This window comes from Protomyctophum bolini (assembly GCF_963924005.1).
Source record: "Protomyctophum bolini genome assembly, chromosome: 10".
Classification (NCBI taxonomy): Eukaryota; Metazoa; Chordata; class Actinopteri; order Myctophiformes; family Myctophidae; genus Protomyctophum; species Protomyctophum bolini.
This window is the reverse complement of record NC_137871.1, coordinates 43,823,550-43,842,615: the sequence shown is the minus strand read 5'-3', so window position 1 is coordinate 43,842,615 and position 19,066 is coordinate 43,823,550. Positions and strand designations below refer to the sequence as shown.

The 19,066-nt window shown below is 44.1% G+C and overlaps 1 protein-coding gene across 1 annotated transcript; it reads right to left on the bottom strand.

Moving 5' to 3' along the window:
- Positions 1-16,808: 16,808 nt before the first annotated feature.
- LOC308322732 (E3 SUMO-protein ligase ZBED1-like) lies at positions 16,809-18,405 on the bottom strand. Its single transcript, XM_080774139.1, has 3 exons — positions 17,938-18,405; positions 17,471-17,657; positions 16,809-17,299 (listed from the first exon to the last, which is right to left on the bottom strand). The coding sequence occupies exons 1-3, from the start codon at positions 18,321-18,323 to the stop codon at positions 16,823-16,825; spliced, it is 1,050 nt and encodes a 349-aa protein (XP_080630265.1). The 5' UTR covers positions 18,324-18,405; the 3' UTR covers positions 16,809-16,822.
- Positions 18,406-19,066: the final 661 nt, after the last annotated feature.

Genomic DNA, 19,066 nt, shown 5'->3' with positions numbered 1-19,066 from the left:
CAGAGTCACAGCTAGTCTCAATGCTACAAGATAAATTCAGAACCATGGACAGAGTCACAGCTAGTCTCAATGCTACAACATGAATTCAGCACCATGGACAGAGTCACAGCTAGTCTCAATGCTTAAACATTAATTCAGCACCATGGACAGAGTCACAGCTAGTCTCAATGCTACAACATGATTTCAGCACCATGGACAGAGTCACAGCTAGTCTCAATGTTACAACATGAATTCAGAACCATGGACAGAGTCACAGCTAGTCTCAATGCTACAACATGAATTCAGCACCATGGACAGAGTCACAGCTAGTCTCAATGCTACAACATTAATTCAGCACCATGGACAGAGTCACAGCTAGTCTCAATGCTACAACATTAATTCAGAACCATGGACAGAGTCACAGCTAGTCTCAATGCTACAACATGAATTCAGAACCATGGACAGAGTCACAGCTAGTCTCAATGCTACAACATGAATTCAGCACCATGGACAGAGTCACAGCTAGTGTCAATGCTACAACATTAATTCAGAACCATGGACAGAGTCACAGCTAGTCTCAATGCTACAACATTAATTCAGAACCATGGACAGAGTCACAGCTAGTCTCAATGCGTAAACATTAATTCAGCACCATGGACAGAGTCACAGCTAGTCTCAATGCTACAACATTAATTCAGAACCATGGACAGAGTCACAGCTAGTCTCAATGCTACAACATTAATTCAGAACCATGGACAGAGTCACAGCTAGTCTCAATGCGTAAACATTAATTCAGCACCATGGACAGAGTCACAGCTAGTCTCAATGCTACAACATTAATTCAGAATGTCAGAACCACAACATGACCATATTACGGCACTCACTAGTGCTCATTATACTAGAGCGGTGCCCATTGGGCACTGGCCTACTCGGAACGATACAAGTTGGAAATTGCATGCCCCACCCAGACGTTTTGTCTGTATCCCTTATATGCCCATATATGGAGTTTTTTTGTCGGGCATGTCCAAATATGGAGTCTATATGCAGACGTCAGAATTATGTCAGAACTGGCCAGCTCCATATGTGGACACTGGGCAGAGGCCCTGTCCAGAGCCAGCTCCATATGTGGACACTGGGCAGAGGCCCGGTCCAGAGCCAGCTCCATATATGGACACTGGGCAGAGGCCCTGTCCAGAGCCCGGGCGGAGGCCTTTTTTGGGCGGTCCTGGACAACTGTGTGTCCGACCGACCCGACTCGACTCTGGCCACTGCACCCCCTGCGGTGACGACGTGACGTGGAACGTGTGTCTCGAATTTGACATCGTTGGGCGAACGGTTCTCGAGTTACATGGATTACACATACGTACGTACAGACAGACAGACAGACAGACAGACAGACAGACAGACAGATACTTGGTGCAGAGAGAGAGAGAGAGCCAGGCAAGTTCACCTCCTGCTCCAAGGAACCTAATTTTCCTGCTACCGGTCTCTCTCCCTCCATCAATCACCCCCCCCTCTGTTCCTGGGTTGTCTGCGTCTGCTCGTGTCTTGATTAATGCGAGGCCTCTCCTGGTTGAACCTATTAGCGTTGCCCTGTAATACAGAACCCTGGACGACGCAAATAGCCCTACTCAAGACTTCAGCGTGTCAAGGACCCCCAAAATGATCCGGATTTGGGCCGGGACACCCCGCCATATCCGCCACTTACTGTATTCTCTCTGGTTTGCCCCGCGGGTTCTCCTCCCGAAAGCAAAGACTTGAGAAGATTGTTCTTCATGATTTTTCACAACGATAGCATATTATCTAAAACCTCATATAGCGTGGCACGTTGTAGATCTGCTATTTGTGAATGCTATGAGCTGTTATATATATATATATATATATATATATATATATATATATATATATATATATATATATATATATATTAGCCCTTACCCGTTGTGAGATATTTGGGTACTGCGCCCTGGGTGCGTTTTCGCATTTTTTGCCACAGACGAAAAACAGTCTAAAGCTCCGTTCACATTGAAGAAGCTGCTTTAAAAAGCAAAAGCAGAACTCTAAAAGACGCAGCTTTTTTTTGAGAAAGTGGGCGTGTACAAGGTACCTGTCACTCAAGCTGCCTGGACTGGCTGTCTGGCTTTGAGACGAGAGACGGGCAGTTTGAGCAGATGCGCATTTGAAAGTCTAAAATGTAAAATAGCGACTGTAGAGGAGAAATAATTATATATTTAGTTACATCATAACCTATGTATGGATGAATAAATAATATAATCTTGGTAAACTTGTTTGTAAATAACCGAACGGACGGGATCTCAATCCTCCCCGTCTTCAGCGCTCATGTCTCCCCCCCACTCCGCTCTCGTCTCCCCCAGCTGGCCACGAGCGAAACCCTCCGGGCATTTTTTTAAATGGCGGCTCTGTATGTAATGTTAATGTTGATTTAGAAAGAGCATACCGTAGAAATACAATTGTATATATCCAGCACGTCGTAAAAGCAATTAAAACAGCTTATGTTTACGTGCGATTTCCGGACATTCAGTCCCAAGTCTCCCGTGGAAGGGAGCCCCCATCTCGGCGCTGTCTGTCTGTCACTGACCTCGGCTGGCTATATGTGGCAGTAGAGTCAGACCGCTCCTCCACCACCCCCACGGCACGGACCCTCACCGTTTACACTACAGCATCATTACATTTAAAGTTTGCTTTTAATTAGCAGATGATGTGAAACATTGTGCCAACTAGTAGTAGGCTATGCATACTTTAATTACTTAATTAATAATCAATATCACGGTGATATTATCACCGGAACGGAGTCCAGTGCAACGGACCTGTGCACATGCATATCATACAACTGATATAAACTTTATATCAGTTGTATGATATGCATGTGCATAGAGAGATCAATAATTAATAGCCTTTATAATAAAGGCTATTAATTATTGATCTCTCTCGCGCACACACACACACGCGGTGCATACGACGCGCTGGGGACTCTGGACTTTAGTTCTTTGTCTATAGACTATATATATATATATATGCTCATTTATAAACCGTGTGTGTGTTTAGTCCACGGTCAGACAGAGACAGCTACGGGGTTCAGTTGTTCACCTCGGTGGGAACCGGGAGGGGGTAATTACTGCAGGGGCACTGAGAGAGAACTGGCTCGCAAGTGAGCCCCGTGTCGGCTCCTCCACGGTGCTCAATATCTCACACACACACACACACACACACACACACACACACACACACGTGTTCTATCTATCTATAAATATAGGCTAGTATCTACTATCTTTCAACTTTTGGTATGAGGTTCATCGATAGGCCTACATGAACGCAATAGACCAATTGAAATGATTCCCTCAAATAAATCTTATATGCGATTGGTTTATCGATTCAGAACGCAGCAAACCAATCACAAAACATGGGCAACATATTGCATAAATAGAGGGGGAACATACAACTGATATAAAGGCTATTAATAATTTTTTAAAGGTATGATCAAGGCCCCACTCCTGTAGTACATTACTACAGGAGTATGTGGTACAGCGCCACTGTACCACGGTGATAGTGCCTCGGGTGACCTGCGGCCAGACCCCGTCGTCGAGGAGAAAACTCGAGCTTTCCCCTCGAGCGAAAGTGGACCGACTTCTGGACCCTGTGGCCCGGCCCGCGGAGGACCCCCTAAGTTGAGACTGGGTGTCGAGGAGCGTAAACCAGTGATCAACCCCCTGTGCTCAGGGCGAGGTCCCGCGACAAGGGCAATTAATTTTAGTGCGATGAAACGTCCCGCAAATCGTCTCCGAGCACACACGAGGACCGGCACAGAAACGCGCTGAGAGCGGGCTGCTACTCCTCTCTTCTCGGGGAAGGTTTTGGGGAAAACTCCGACACAACTATATTGTTGTCTATCTATCTATATCTGCTAATTTATCAACCGTGTGTGTGTGCGTGCACTGTTTAGTCCACAAACAGTCCACAAGCGACGGATAGCGTTCTGGAGAGTTCAGTTCAGTAGTCCATCCATAGCTTCGATGAGAACCGGAGGGGGGGGTGAATGCACGATGACTTGTCCCCAGAAACGTGACACTCGCGACGGCACACGGAACACAACCTGTTTTCACCGCTTCGACAACTTGTTTCTCATATAAACTTTAATTTCTATCACAAAATATGCTATGGTCTTGCCAAATATCCATTCATATTTCATATACAGCCCATATTTAAAAAGTTTATTTTTTAATGCGGACAATTGGCTCGGACAGCTTTTTCAAAGCTTTTTGGTTTCGTAAAATGAGCTCAACTCCGCCTCCTCAAACCACGCTGTGCTCTGATTGGCTACACGCAGATTTTTAAAGCTCCAGCTTTAAAAAGCTGCTTTAAAGTTAAGGTTCGGTGAGAAAAAAAAAACGCAAAAACAAAAAAAAGCTATTCTTCCAGCTTTTAAACGCAGAAGCTGTTCAGCATAGAGATAACATGGGACCAAGAAGCAGAAGCTAGCTTCTGCTTCTTCAATGTGAATGGGGCTTAAGTCCACACTATTGATCCATAATGTATAAATGATAGATAAGGGTTCAGGACAACGAGGCCTTTTCGTGGAGGGGTCAGAATGAAATTTGGACTTAGACTGTTTTTCGTCTGTGGTACTACATGTGGTACTACTTGATTGAATTATAGTATGATGATGATGATGATGATGATATATATATAGTCTTTGTGAATGCTAGGAGCTTGTATGACAGAATTGTTTGATGCAAAGGCTAAACATGCTATATTTATTTAGATGGCATGTAATGTAGACGGATGACCTGGCATCATTTAGTGTTTATAGTTTCAACGTACAGACTATTAATTATCTTTTTATTTCTGGATATCCTACTGTTAGACTGATGATAGGCTCTGGGTTTACCTATGATCCTAGATGACTATTGATTATCTTTTTTTTCCTGGATATCCTACTGTTAGACTGATGGTCTCTTGGTTTACCTATGATCCTGATCCATGATTACTAGTGATTATCTTTTTTATTCATGGATTTGTATCATTAGTTATTTAGTTTGGGTCTGGAAGGTTAAATGTCATCAAATGGTGGTCCGTGTCTCAAATGCAGAATAAATAATGGACTTTGATATGAAACATCCACTGATTTAAGGTATATTTAGAACGGATAAAAAATATGCGCAACTAACTAGCAATGTCCAAGCATCAATCAATTTAAAGCAATGTACAAAAACATGATATTTTCAAGATACAGGGAGGAAGAAAATTGATTTCACGAGTACTCAAAATATATTATATTTATGTATATTATATTATTTTTATTTAGATGTTATATTGGTCTTAAATTGTCTATATATTAAAATAGACAATCTTTGGATATGTATAATATGGATGTATGTGTATAAGAATATATATGGGTGTATATATGTTTATATGTATACTAGTATTGCTCTTGAAGAGCAGCTTAACTGGCACAGAATCCAGCGAGTAATTTCAGTTATAGAGGGGTGGGAGTTTATAAGTTTTTACTTCTTCTCACTCCTTTTCGGATATGCTTAGATTTATTTATTTATTTTCTTTTTCCTTTTTTTTTCTTGCTATTTGTTTTTGTTACTAATTTGTTTTAAATGTTTTTTCCTGGTGAAATGCAAGGAATTGTTTCTGTATATTGGCATATTCGAAATTCAGAATGGGTTAACATGACTCTCTATCTCTCTCTCTCTCTCTCAAGGTATCCTTGCCCCGTGCCGTATAGGGTCAAAGGTCATCAGATTAATCGGCCTAAGGCCTCAGCGCATCAATCACGAAGCTCAACCTCTTCCTGCATCTCTGGCGACCTAGTTTTGGGAATCTCCCCGACGAGGTACACACACACACACACACACACACACACGCGCACGCACACGCGCACGCGCACGCACGCACACGCACACGCGCACACACACACACACACACACACACACACACACACACACACACACACACACACACACACACACAGTGCCGTGAGTATAGGAGAGACCCACCAATTAACTCGTAAATAGATGATTGAATCGAGTATATTGACAATTATGTCCTTCCCACTAGAGGACATTTTTAAATCCATCATCTCAACCGCGGTCGAAACATTACGATGAAAAGTATAGGACAATTAGCCTATTTAGTCTGACGTTGTCCTTTAACCCATTCTGAACGGGAACCCATTTTGGTGTCGGCATCATGTTATGCTTTAGCTATTGAAAAATAGCAGACCTACAAGCTCGTAGCGCGCCACCGAGTGGCGCGCTACGAGCTTGCAGGTCTGCTATTTTTGAAAAATCGAAGAACGACTGACATTTTTAGAATCTGATCTCAGGTCAGAATGGGTTAATCAGACCAGTGTGTGTCCAGTGGAAACCTCGTATGAATCTGATCTCAGGTCAGAATGGGTTAATGTGATCTTCACACGGCGCCCTCTTCTCGGCCTCCCTAATAACTCAGCTGTTTTTGGGGGATTAGGGCTTGTTTTTTTTGTTTTTATTGTGCTGACAACACCGTTACAAAAGCCGACCGACGCCTTTATAATCCTTGTGAAAGAGTAACATTTTATAGAAGTTGCACAGTGAGTCATTTAGATGAGGTTGTTTGTCGAGGGCGAATGTAAACGGCTCGAAGGACCGCAGCCATGTTCTGGAAAGATGTCTGCGGGCCTCTTCCACTTCCCACAGTGGGGTCCGGGGACCCCCAGGGGGTCCTTTGAGGGAGTTCCAGGTTGTCCCCAGCTAAATGATAGTTTGGAACCAAATGTATACCCTTATGGGTCTGTAAACTCTGAGTTAATTAACATTGTCCCGGAGATAGAAATGTCATTAAATGGGGGTCCGTAGATTATAATGCATGTCAAACTCGGGGTCCTTGAAAAATAAAAATAAAGTCAATTTAAGATCTTAAAAATTAGACAAGCATCTGCTAAATGTTTAAAGCTGTCAACATTACATTAGTTGTACTTTTGAACTATATGGCAATGGTGGTAACGGTTTGGTCGAGTGTTTTTAATGTCTCTTTGTAAAGTGATTCTATGGGTTTTAAAGTTGTCTGCTTTGTCTGCGACCAGGTTGTGAAACAGTATGCTATGTGTGAAAAAAAAAATCATAGCATGCTTGAAGAGTTTAGCTTGTTAGATATGGTCTCATGTGTCTGAAATTGGATAGATTTAATTTGATTTTATTGGCTACATTTTTAACATGCTTTTCAAATGTCAAGTTTGAGTCTAGTGTAAATCCAAGATAGAAGAGCTACTCATATGAGTTCTCATGAGTTATCCTTAAATTAATAACATAAAATTAATAACATTGCTTAGTATTGTATTCCAAATTTCCTCAACACTTTTTTCCCAGGTTTTTTTTTACTAATTATACTACTCAAGTCACTGTAGTGTTATCCTTTGAGCTTTTCCCTTCAGGGGTCGCCACAGCGAATCATATGCCGCCATCTCACCCTGTCCTCTGTCACCACAGCCAATCATCTGCCTCCACCTCACCCAGTCCTCTGTCACCACAGCCAATCATCTGCCTCCATCTCACCCTGTCCTCTGCCTCCTCTTCTCTCACACTCCAACTAACTCCTAATGTCCTCTTTCACTACATCCGTCTTCTCTTCAGTCTTCCTCTAGGCCTGGCAGTTCCAAACCATCTCACTATGTCTCCTCTGTACGTGTCCTAACCATCTCACTATGTCTCCTCTGTACGTGTCCAAACCATCTCAGTCTGACCTCTCTGGCTTCATCTCCAAACCAGCTGTCCTGTCCCGTCCCTCTGATGTACTCGTTCCTGATCCTATATCCACCATTATCGGTTTCGACAGTGAGTACCGACCCGGCAGTGTGCAAGATCTAGGTCAAGTGGTCCTCAGAGTGGGGTACTGTACGTGGGGCGGATCCAAAAGGACCCCTGCAGGTCTGTAACTCTAGGAGTGTACACATGGACCCATTTGGTTCCATTATATATATCCTGTGCGGAATTAAGAGGTCATCAGAGAGACCTTGTCTCTCTCTCTCTCTCTCTCTCTCTCTCTCTCTCTCTCTCTCTCTCTCTCTCTCTCTCTCTCTCTCTCTCTCTCTCCCTCTCCCCACATCTGCCTAGGGACTCATAATGTCATTACTTTGGTCCCCCGGTCTCTAAATGTCATTAAAGTCAGAATTCATTTCAATTAGACCCAGCCACCATGGGACCACCCCCTCCCACTGCGCGCTCTCTCTCTCTCTCTCTCTCTCTCTCTCTCTCTCTCTCTCTCTCTCTCTCTCTCTCTCTCTCTCTCTCTCTCTCTCTCTCTCTCTCTCTCTCTCTCTCTCTCTCTCTCTCTCTCTCTCTCCCCCTCCCTCCCTCCCCTGAGATCTCTCCAGTGATGGAAGAATACTCAGTTTGTATATTTATTTTATCGCTTTAATTAAAGTGGCACTATGCAAACTTTCTTTAAATGTATAAAATGTCATTCTGTATGTTAGAGCGTATACAGCATGTTATACAATCTGTAGATTCCCCTGCTGGGATTAATTCGTTATTTTAACGCGTATTTGCCAAGGTTTAAAAAAATAATAATAATTGCGCCAATTTGGAGATAAAAGCCATTGAAAGCAGCACATAGAACGCACGTATAGATGCGCGGTCCGGTGTGGCGGTGTCACACTCGACACTAGCATGCTAACTCGATCAGATAAAAACGTGGATTAAACATTGATTTACGTGATATAATTTATTTACGGGATTGGCCGGGGGGCCAGACTAAAGCTGATGCACGGGATCTATACGTGAATGGCGGGCTATAACTTCATTTTCGATGGTGTCAAAGGCCACGTCTCGCTCAGACAGGATCTGACGTACATTTTGACCTGATGGATACATGCGGTCAAGTTCCACTGCCATTCGACTGGGCATGACCGCACCGCGGAAGTATTCATCAAACTCTACAAAGTTACTATGGTTTTCAAATAATTGTAAGTGAAGAAGTATTGGAGTATACTGTAGATGTATTAAGTTTTGAAAATCCATCACAACTGTTCATGTAGTTGATACCTTATTCACTCATACAGAAGCCGTGCGGGGGAAAATTATACCTCTGGATTTTACCCATTCTGACCTGAGATCAGATTCACACGAGGTTTCCACTAGGACACACACAGGTCTGATTAACCCATTCTGACCTGAGAGCAGATTTAAAAAAATGTCAGTCGTTCTTTGAGTTTTCAAAAACAGCAGACCTACAAGCTCGTAGCGCGCCACTCGGTGGCGCGCTATGAGCTTGTAGATCTGCTATTTTTCAATAGCTAAAGCATAACATGATGCTATAACACCAAAACGGGTTCCCGTTCAGAATGGGTTAAAAAAGCACTAGAGAGACGGATTCCAATTATCCGACTTCCACAGTGACTGGATTATATCGCGCACACTTCATCTCCGAGGTCTCACAAGCCACGCGTAGGTAATGTGTCTCCCTGCGTGGCTGGATACACAGGGACCGCTCTATGAATTACTGTGATGACAAACATGATTATATGTTTGAAATGAAAATTTCAAACAAATTATGTTGACGAAACCTGAAATCAAGCTCATGCTCTGGGCTGCTATAGGGCTTCTGAGGCCAATGCAATTAAGTGAACGAGGGGTTTCGTTTGGACTACAACATGCTGTGGAGGCGGTTCTTGTCTCGCATTGCAATGGCGGCATGTTTTTTCTCTTCAACAACAAACGATCAGACAATTTTTTCACCGGATTTCCGTCGAACAAAGCTGCAAATACTTTGCTGTTATGCTCCAAAGGTAATAAGACAATCTATAGGCAGCGTATAGAATATTGGATTAAATAGCGGGGAACGCGGGTTACACAGTAGAACTGTTAAAAGCCCGAAAAGCCTATATTTCTTAATAGGGGTGCACGATTATGAAATTATGACCGATCTCCGATTTTTTGCAGGGTCTCATATATCTGCCAATACCGATTCTGACCGATTCCGAAATTATACAAAGGACTTCAATCGAAACAATTAAGCCTCTATTCGCCCTAGAGGGGCTTGCCCCAAAGCCTGTTAATAACGTAATCAATCAATAAAATATGCTCTTATTTCCAAGAGTCTGTTTTCACTATACTGAATGACAAGAGTACACACATTTAAATGTAGAATTTAGCCATTGACGGTCACAATATTATTACCGCGGGCTATAAGGCACTAGCGGAGTCCCTAGACGGTTGCGCCGCGGACAACCGTGTGTGACACAAGCACGCCTAGAGGCTGTACCCTAGCCCTGTGTGTGTGTGTGTGTGTGTGTGTGTGTGTGTGTGTCACACACACACACACACACACATACACACACACACACACACACACACACCTAGAGCGACTTACAGTATATAGTCAAGAACATGAGTAATGGTGGTAATACATCAAATACATAGAAATAGTCATCAAGGATCATAAGCATGAAGAACGGTCCAACAGTAGAATATCTTTACAATGAAACTACGCGTCTACACTATAGAGAATGTAGAGTTATACATAAAACTCTAACTAAATGACATGTTGAATCATGTTAGCGTTTGCATATGCCTGCAAGGTCGGACAAGGCTATATACTGTATATATAGAGCATCTTCAGATGCAATTCTAAATCAAGTAGTTGTGGTGATTCTACTACCCCCCCCCCCCCCCCCACAAGAAGAGAGAAGATGTTTTGTGTTGATAAGAAATAATAACTCAACGCTATGTTCAACGAAAGAGGCAGGGTGGGAGGGGGGGGGGGGGGGGGGGGTACTGGCAGAAAGACAGAAAGAGGGGGAAAACTGTGGTGAGAGAGCGAGGGCGAGAGAGATACGGGGGGAGAGAGAGAGAGAGAGAGAGAGAGAGATAGGGACGGCTGGAGAGAAGGAGAGTGAGAGAGAGAGAGAGATACGGGGGGAGGAGGAGAGAGAGAGAGAGAAGTGCCACAGTTTCAGGGCGTGCTAATTAGCCACCGCTGCGCCGACATCAAAGCTCGAGCGACAATAAGACAACAAGAGAGAGACTATTTTAAACCAACACTCTTTGTCTGACCCCCTCCCCCCCCCCCAACCCCTCCCCCCCCCCCCACCACCCCACCAACAAGAGCTGCAATTAACCCATTCAGACCTGGGAACTACAAAATAATGGTCTTCTAACAGTATTCTGGAAAAACCTCATGTTTCTACTGTATGTCAGTGCAGGTTCTCAAACATTTTCATATCAAGAAATACCCCCAGAATGTATTTGGCCCCCCCGACCTTCATCTGAAAATATGTTGACCTCACCCAGAAGCTCTGAAAGAATATATCAATATTCAAAGATCTGCGCCACATTCACGATTTTTTTCAAAAATAGCAGACCTACAAGCTCGTAACGCGGCACTCGGTGCCGCGCTATGAGCTTGTAGATCTGCTATTTTTCAATAGCTAAATTATAACATAATTCAATAGCAGACGCCGCGCTATGAGCTTGTAGAGTAAAGTATACAGTAACATAATGCTTGAAACACCAAAAGGGGTTCCCTTAATTACCGCCCAGAATGGGTTAAAACGCCCTCAGCCATTATATCCTCGCCAGAAAAGCCTTCTCCTGTCTCCTCTGTCACTGTATAATGGACCCACTGTTCTCCCATACCGCGCCGTACACTGTTCTTTTTTTATTGTATTTCTTTTTTTTTAAGGCCGCTATATAGACTGTAGAGCGTTGCAGTCCCTCCCCCTCGAGAGACCCGGAAAATTAATTCCCCGTTCGTTTTCCTCATAGACTTTTCATACGTTTATACGCCGCGGACAAAGACAACTCTTGTCGTGACAATAAATCACGACAATAAACACAATGTTTTATATGCTAGAAATGGTAGGTTTTATGCAAGAAATGTTGAGTCCCCATGCATGGCACAATTATTTTCTACTCGGTCTGTGTCTCATAATAGGAGGGCTGTGGGCAGTTCAGAAACCCGTCCACCAGTGACATCATCGATGGGGAATCCACGATAATAAAACATCGAAAGATTTTTGTAAAGAAATCTTGTTTAAAAAAAACATCTGCCTAACGATGATGTCACTGGTGGACGGGTTTCTGAACTGCCCACAGACACAGACTGAGTATGGGAAAAAATTGTGGCATTTTATGATGATTATTAGCAGTAGAGGCTCAAGGACCACACACACATCCTCCTTATTTCTTGTTCTAGTTTGTATTTTTTTCATCCATAGGACCTCTACTATCCAGATTGTGATTATTCCAAGAACAAAACTTACCATAAGTGTGTTTCTTTCAATGTTTTACTACCCCTATGAGACCTGCGGAAATGCTATCTGGAACACTGGCAAGACTGTCTTTCGGAGACTGTGGCACGCTCACATTTAGAGATAGACCAAAGATAGAGATAGCATTTGATTCTATAGACAACTTCAGGTTTCCAACGGGACCAACCTTGTCATGCCACATGCTCGGAAGGGGGGTGAATACCTAATTGATTCAACATTTGACTACATTTTGGCCATTTTCCAAAGGTTCCCTTTAGCTGTCACTTCGTGAATGTGTGAATGGAAATGGGATACATGGATATACCTACAAGCCTTGTACAGATAAGCCACATTTATGCCAATCTCATGCAGTTTTGGGCAAGAACCATGCAGTTTATACATGCAGTACAAATGTGTAATTTCCGCCCTATTGTAAAAAAGTAGACCAATTTACTGTATCTATAGTTGTACGAGAACACTGTGCAGTAGCATCACTATTCTCTCTCTCCTCCTCTCTCTCTCTCTCTCTCTCTCTCTCTCTCCCTCTCTCTCTCTCTCTCTCTCTCTCTCCCTCTCTCCCTCTCTCTCTCTCTCTCTCTCTCTCTCTCTCTCTCTCTCTCTCTCTCTCTCTCTCTCTCTCTCTCTCTCTCTCTCTCTCTCCTCCTCTCTCTCCCTCTCCCCCTCCCCCTCCCCCTCCCCTCTCCCTCTCCCTCTCCCTCTCCCTCTCCCCCTCCCCCTCCCTCTCCCTCTCCCTCTCCCTCTCCCTCTCCCTCTCTCTCTCTCTCCAAGACAAAGACACCATTCTTCAGTTGAAAATATGGCATTTTTTGGGAGGGGGAGGGGGGGGGGGGGGGAGCGCGGAGTGATGGAGTATACAGTAAATTAAGCTCAGCAGAGCTCCTATAGTGGAAGTTAATTTAAAAGAGAAATCTCTGAAAAATGATCCTGGATGAATAAATAAAAATGCGTCACTATACAGTATACCATCTTTGATGATAGCTTATACCCAGTAATATAAAAAAAATCACACCCGTGTGAAGTGAGTGGCGCTCTTATCATCGTACGTCGTCATGGGGTGACATGTTGATTTGCTCGTCGGCACATTATGTAAATTATCCATTCGTTTGAATGTTTGCGATAGGAAGAAAAACACAGATTTGCTCACACGGATCTCAAAGTGGGGTCCGGGCCTCCGGGGACCCCCTAGGGAAAAGACAGACCGTCAGAATGTACAGTATGTATACCTATACTGTACTCTACTGTCTATAGAGTATGTACCTATACTGTACTCTACTGTCTATAGAGTATGTACCTATACTGTACTCTACTGTCTATAGAGTATGTACCTATACTGTACTCTACTGTCTATAGAGTATGTACCTATACTGTACTCTACTGTCTATAGAGTATGTACCTATACTGTACTCTACTGTCTATAGAGTATGTACCTATACTGTACTCTACTGTCTATAGAGTATGTACCTATACTGTACTCTACTGTCTATAGAGTATGTACCTATACTGTACTCTACTGTCTATAGAGTATGTACCTATACTGTACTCTACTGTCTATAGAGTATGTACCTATACTGTACTCTACTGTCCTGCCAGTCTCGTTTACGCCGTCACCGAGATGGCGTTCATACGTGTGATGGATTCTCTCTCTCTCTCAACAAACGGACGTCTCCCACAGAAGCTCATCTTCAGTCACTAAACGATTCCGTCTCGCTCCGTCTGCTGACAACAGGCCTCTACCCCTCAGGGGGCGGTAATACGTATACCTGAGAGTACATGTACTGTTTAAGTACTTTTTCTTTCATTGAGTATTTTTTTCCGACACATTCGTATACTCTACTATAAATCTCAGAGACAAACCTTTCACATGTCACTGCGTCACGGTTATTTGACAGCTCTAGTTTTCATGCACATGCAAGAGGTGAGTGCGTGTGCGTGTGTGTGTGTGTGTGTGTGTGTGTGTTTATGAGAGAGAGACAGAGCAAAAGTGTCAACACTTCTTCTATAAAACAAGATAGGGCAAAGTGGCGCAGTCAGTAGTGCTGTCGTTGCACGCACGCACGCACGCACGCTTGTTGTTCATATATATACAATATGTTAATTGTGTTGAACAGCGGTATGAATTAAGCGTAATCTGCCTATACTCTGAGGTCTGCTTCAGGTGGAAAGGCATGTTTTAAAGATGAGCCTTCATGCACCATCTAATGGGTTTGTGTATACCACCATGCTCTCTCTATTTGTGTGTGTGCGTGCGTGCGTGCACACACACACACACACACACACACACACACACACACACAGTCACAGGGAGCGCTTTGGCACCGTTCTAAAAGTATATATATATATATATATATATATATTTATTCATATATATCCAAAGAGTTGCACATTTTCAAGATGTTTTTTGTGTCAAAGTATAAAATAATTGGTTAACGTGGTTCAAATCTAACATGACACGACGCGTGCTTTCCCGGTTATATTATATTGGGCTAAGATGTTTTTATTTTTGTTTTTCTATAGAGATAGGTGTATACTGTACTGTACAATTAGAAACCGGTTCAGGTTGGGGTTCTTATAGGTTTAGGATTAAGACATTTAGAAATTAGCTTCTCCGATGGATTAGAGATTATAGCGTCATGCCTGTGATGTACTTAATTGCGCGTCACCGTTCAACCCGGAAGAAAGGTAATAGCCGCAGCCGAGCTACAGAGTAAAAGCTCCAGAGTTCTGCTATTTTCCGTCCGAAATTCTTAACCCATTCTGACCTGAGATCAGATTCATACGAGGTTTCCACTGGACACACACTGGTCTGATTAACCCATTCTGACCTGAGATCAGATTCTAAAAATGTCAGTCGTTCTTTGATTTTTCAAAAAATAGCAGACCTACAAGCTCGTAGCGTGCCACTCGGTGGCGCGCTATGAGCTTGTAGATCTGCTATTTTTCAATAGCTAAAGCATAACATGATGCTAACACCAGAATGGGTTCCCGTTCAGAATGGGTTAAATGTAAAAAGAAAAACAAATGGTTCAAGCCCATTAATTAAGATCCGAGTGCCAACCCTAATGAGCGAATGTTCGAACCCCGAATGTTCGGGGACTGTGTGTGTGTGTGTGTGTGTGTGTGTGTGTGTGTGAGATTCATCACCTCGTGGGGCAAATCACTAGCCTGTTGTTGCCGGCGGGGTTAGCATGAGCCGGCGGGGTTAGCATGAGGTGGTTAAAATAATCGGTTAAAGAAGCTAAATGTAAGCAAGTGTCCTAACGCGCTTACACACATGCACACACACTCGCACACACACACATGCACACGCACAGCTTTATTCTAAAGCATATAGACCTTGACTTCACGCACGCGCACACGCACGTATAGTGTGCACACACACACGCACAGAGCACGCTATTCAGACGTCCATTGGAGATGGATGTTTTATTCAGGCAGATCCATCCATTCACCAGGCAGTGAATGGCAGGTGAAATAGACATTGATTGTGGATAATCGCCACAGCGAGCTCCATGGATTTGTGTAGGCCAATAGAAAAGGACCACAGATGCTATCTCTCGGTCCTCGGTCCTGTGTGTGTGTGTGTGTGTGTGTGTGTGTGTGGAACGCATGGCTCGGAGCTAAACGCAGAGATGTCAATGATGTTGCACAGCCCAGAGAGCATGTGCACGTGGGCGTGTGCATGTGTGCGTGTGCATGCATCTGCATTTGTTTGTATCGTCTGTCATTGTCTCTATCTCAAAGGGTCTTCAATATTTTTCAGGCCAAGGACCCCTAAAGGCCTTTATTGATACTGCGGTTTTAGATGATAAAGGTATGACCACTGAAGCGGTGGTTCTACTAAAAACAGAGAGATGTGTTTGGGGTGAGCGGTGAGTCTCTTACCACCGCGTCTCAGTGACGTCATGTTGTAGTTTTAGTCAAAACAGAGAGATGTGTTTGGGGTGAGCGGTGAGTCTCTTAATTACCACCACGGCTCAGTGACGTCATGTTGTAGTTTTAGTCAAAACAGAGAGATGTGTTTGGGGTGAGCGGTGAGTCTCTTACCACCGCGGCTCAGTGACGTCATGTTGTAGTTTTTGTCAAAACAGAGAGATGTGTTTGGGGTGAGTGGTGAGTCTCTTACCACCGCGGCTCAGTGACGTCATGTTGTAGTTTTAGTAAAAACTAGTGGTGGGCATAGATTAATTATTTTAATCTAGATTAATCTCACTGCAATTCTGGAGTTAATCTAGATTAATCTAGATTAAAATGGCTCATTTGAACTCTGCCGAAGGCATTGAAAATATGTGTGCGCTACCTAAATAATGACCAGAAGTAAATCCTTGAACGGGCCACGTGGCCCATTAGACCAGGAGCCCTATCATAATTGGTAATGAAAATATAATAATGTTCAATACGATGTACGTGTGTTATACATTGTTTATTCAGTTAAACACGAATAACCATAAACATGTTACCATACAGGCAATTTGAAACAGTGGGTGCAAGAACAACCCCCTTTTCTGGGATATGACATTAATTAAACTGTATTACCGTCAGTAGCTTTGTGACATGACTTGAGTCCAACCTCTACCTCTCCTTCTTCCACCAGTCACTCAGACACACCAGCTTGTTCACATTGTCTGGTGACAAACTAGATCTCTTTTTCTGTACAATGTGGCCTGCTAAAGAGAACAGTCTCTCGCATGGGACAGTTGTGGCAGGAGTCCCCAAGTACTTCTGGGCAATGTGGGCCATCTTACCATAAACAGCAGTGTGCTCTGACCACCACTTCAGTGGACACTGATCTAAACTGGCACTGGGCTCTACCTTGTACCTCTCTACAACATTGTCTACTACTGGTATCTCGTCTTCTGACTCTGACTCTGATCCCATCAGCAGTAGGGCTGTCTTCTTTTGAGGTGGCTCAGGGTTCTCCTCCCTGGGCGGCTGCAGAGCAGGTTCTTCTGCCCTCACCAAGTCACTCAGCTTTCCCCACACTGGCTCCCTCTCTGCTTTGGGCAGGCATTTGAGATCTTTGAAGCGTGGGTCCAGAGCAGTGGCCACCTTTTGATGAAAAGAAAAAAAAGAAAGATTGATGGATGGATGGAAGAAAATTTAACTTTCAAATTCTCCATATTTCTTCATGACTCATTCATCCATCCATTTATCAATCTACTGGCTTAACAGTCTATAATGGTCAGACAATACAGTTATCTTCTGGTCAGTGTCACATACCTTCAGCCATTCCAGGTTTGTTTTCTCCCTCCGCTGGTTGAGGTCTTTGATGAAGGCAGTCTTGAAACGCACAATGTAGGCAGGATCATCATCAGAGATCTTCATTGCTCGCAGGAGATGACACAGGGCAGGTAAAACGACAGAGCAGGAGACATATTTTTCCCCACCAAGGAGCTCCGTGACGTACCTACACACACACATTAAGAGGGGTGAATTGACACCAAAAACGACGCCACAATGTCACAGCAGCCAGCCAGCCAGCCACACACACACACACACACACACACACACGCAGTGCACACACAGAGCAGTGCACACACACACACACACACACACACACACAGCAGTGCACACACACAGAGCAGTGCACACACACACAGAGCAGACACACACAGAGCAGTGCACACACACACAGAGCAGCGCGCACACACACACACACACACACACAGAGCACAACACACACTTACTTGCATGGCTCCAGCAGTTTCTCCAGCTTTGCCAACTTCTCATATTCAGCATGTGTTGGGAGGGCCAGCTTGTGGGTCTGCTGAGCCAGCGTTGCGTGCACAGCGTCTCTGTTGCGCCTCAAACGTGCGATCATCGCTAGGGTTGAATTCCAGCGTGTTGGAACGTCTTGCACGAGTGACTCCTGGTCTTGTTCAAGGGATGCTTGCTGGGCATTCAGCTCGTCTGAGTTAGCCGGACTGTGTTTGAAATGTCCGACCACTTTTCGACACTTGGCAAGTACACCATCAAAACCACCATCCCGAAGTGACATTACAACGGCCCTCTGTACAAGATGAGCAACGCAGGGCAAGTGCTCAAATGGTAGTATTCTCCCTGCTGCTATCATGTTGGGAGCGCTGTCGGTTCCAATGGTGGTGATTTTTTCAGCTATGCCCCACTGATTAGCGACGTCGAGAAACTGTCTGGCACACGCTTCTGCAAAGTGACGCTCCTCCGTTTTAATCACACCTGACGTTAGGAGAGACAAAGTAGATCAGAATAAGTTAGCTATTAAATATTAATAGGAAACTTGCAATTAGCAGGCTGGCGTTGTTGGGGCTAGCTAGCAAACGTATAATGTTGGCTGGTGGTAAAATAAATCAATCGATCCCTGATAACGTTAGCTAAAGCTGTGTAAATGTTAGGCTGAATTAGCGATATTACATGCCGCGGTGGGGTTGGTTTCAGCCCGAGACCAACTTCACCGTGGTAAATTAATTTAAATTACATAACGTACCTAAGGCGAAAGAGTGAAGTTCCCAGCTGACATCGATGAGGTGTACAGTAACGCCAAGGTAGTTGTCGTTTTTGACAGATGTCCAATGGTCCCCAGTCAGTGCTACACACGCCGCCCCGGCCAACTTTTCATCTTTCGCAGCTTTCTCTGCGGCGTACTGGTCATGGATTCTCCTTGTGATGGTTCGTCTCGCAGGTAGTTTGTAAAATGGGTCGCCTGTGGCCGCCTGGAGAAGAAGCTCGAGCCCATCATCTTCAACCACACTGATAGGCCGGCAGTTGATGGCAATCCACTGAGCTAGGAGGTTAGTTAGCTTGGCTGATAGAGTTGGGCTGACGGGCTTGCCACGGTTG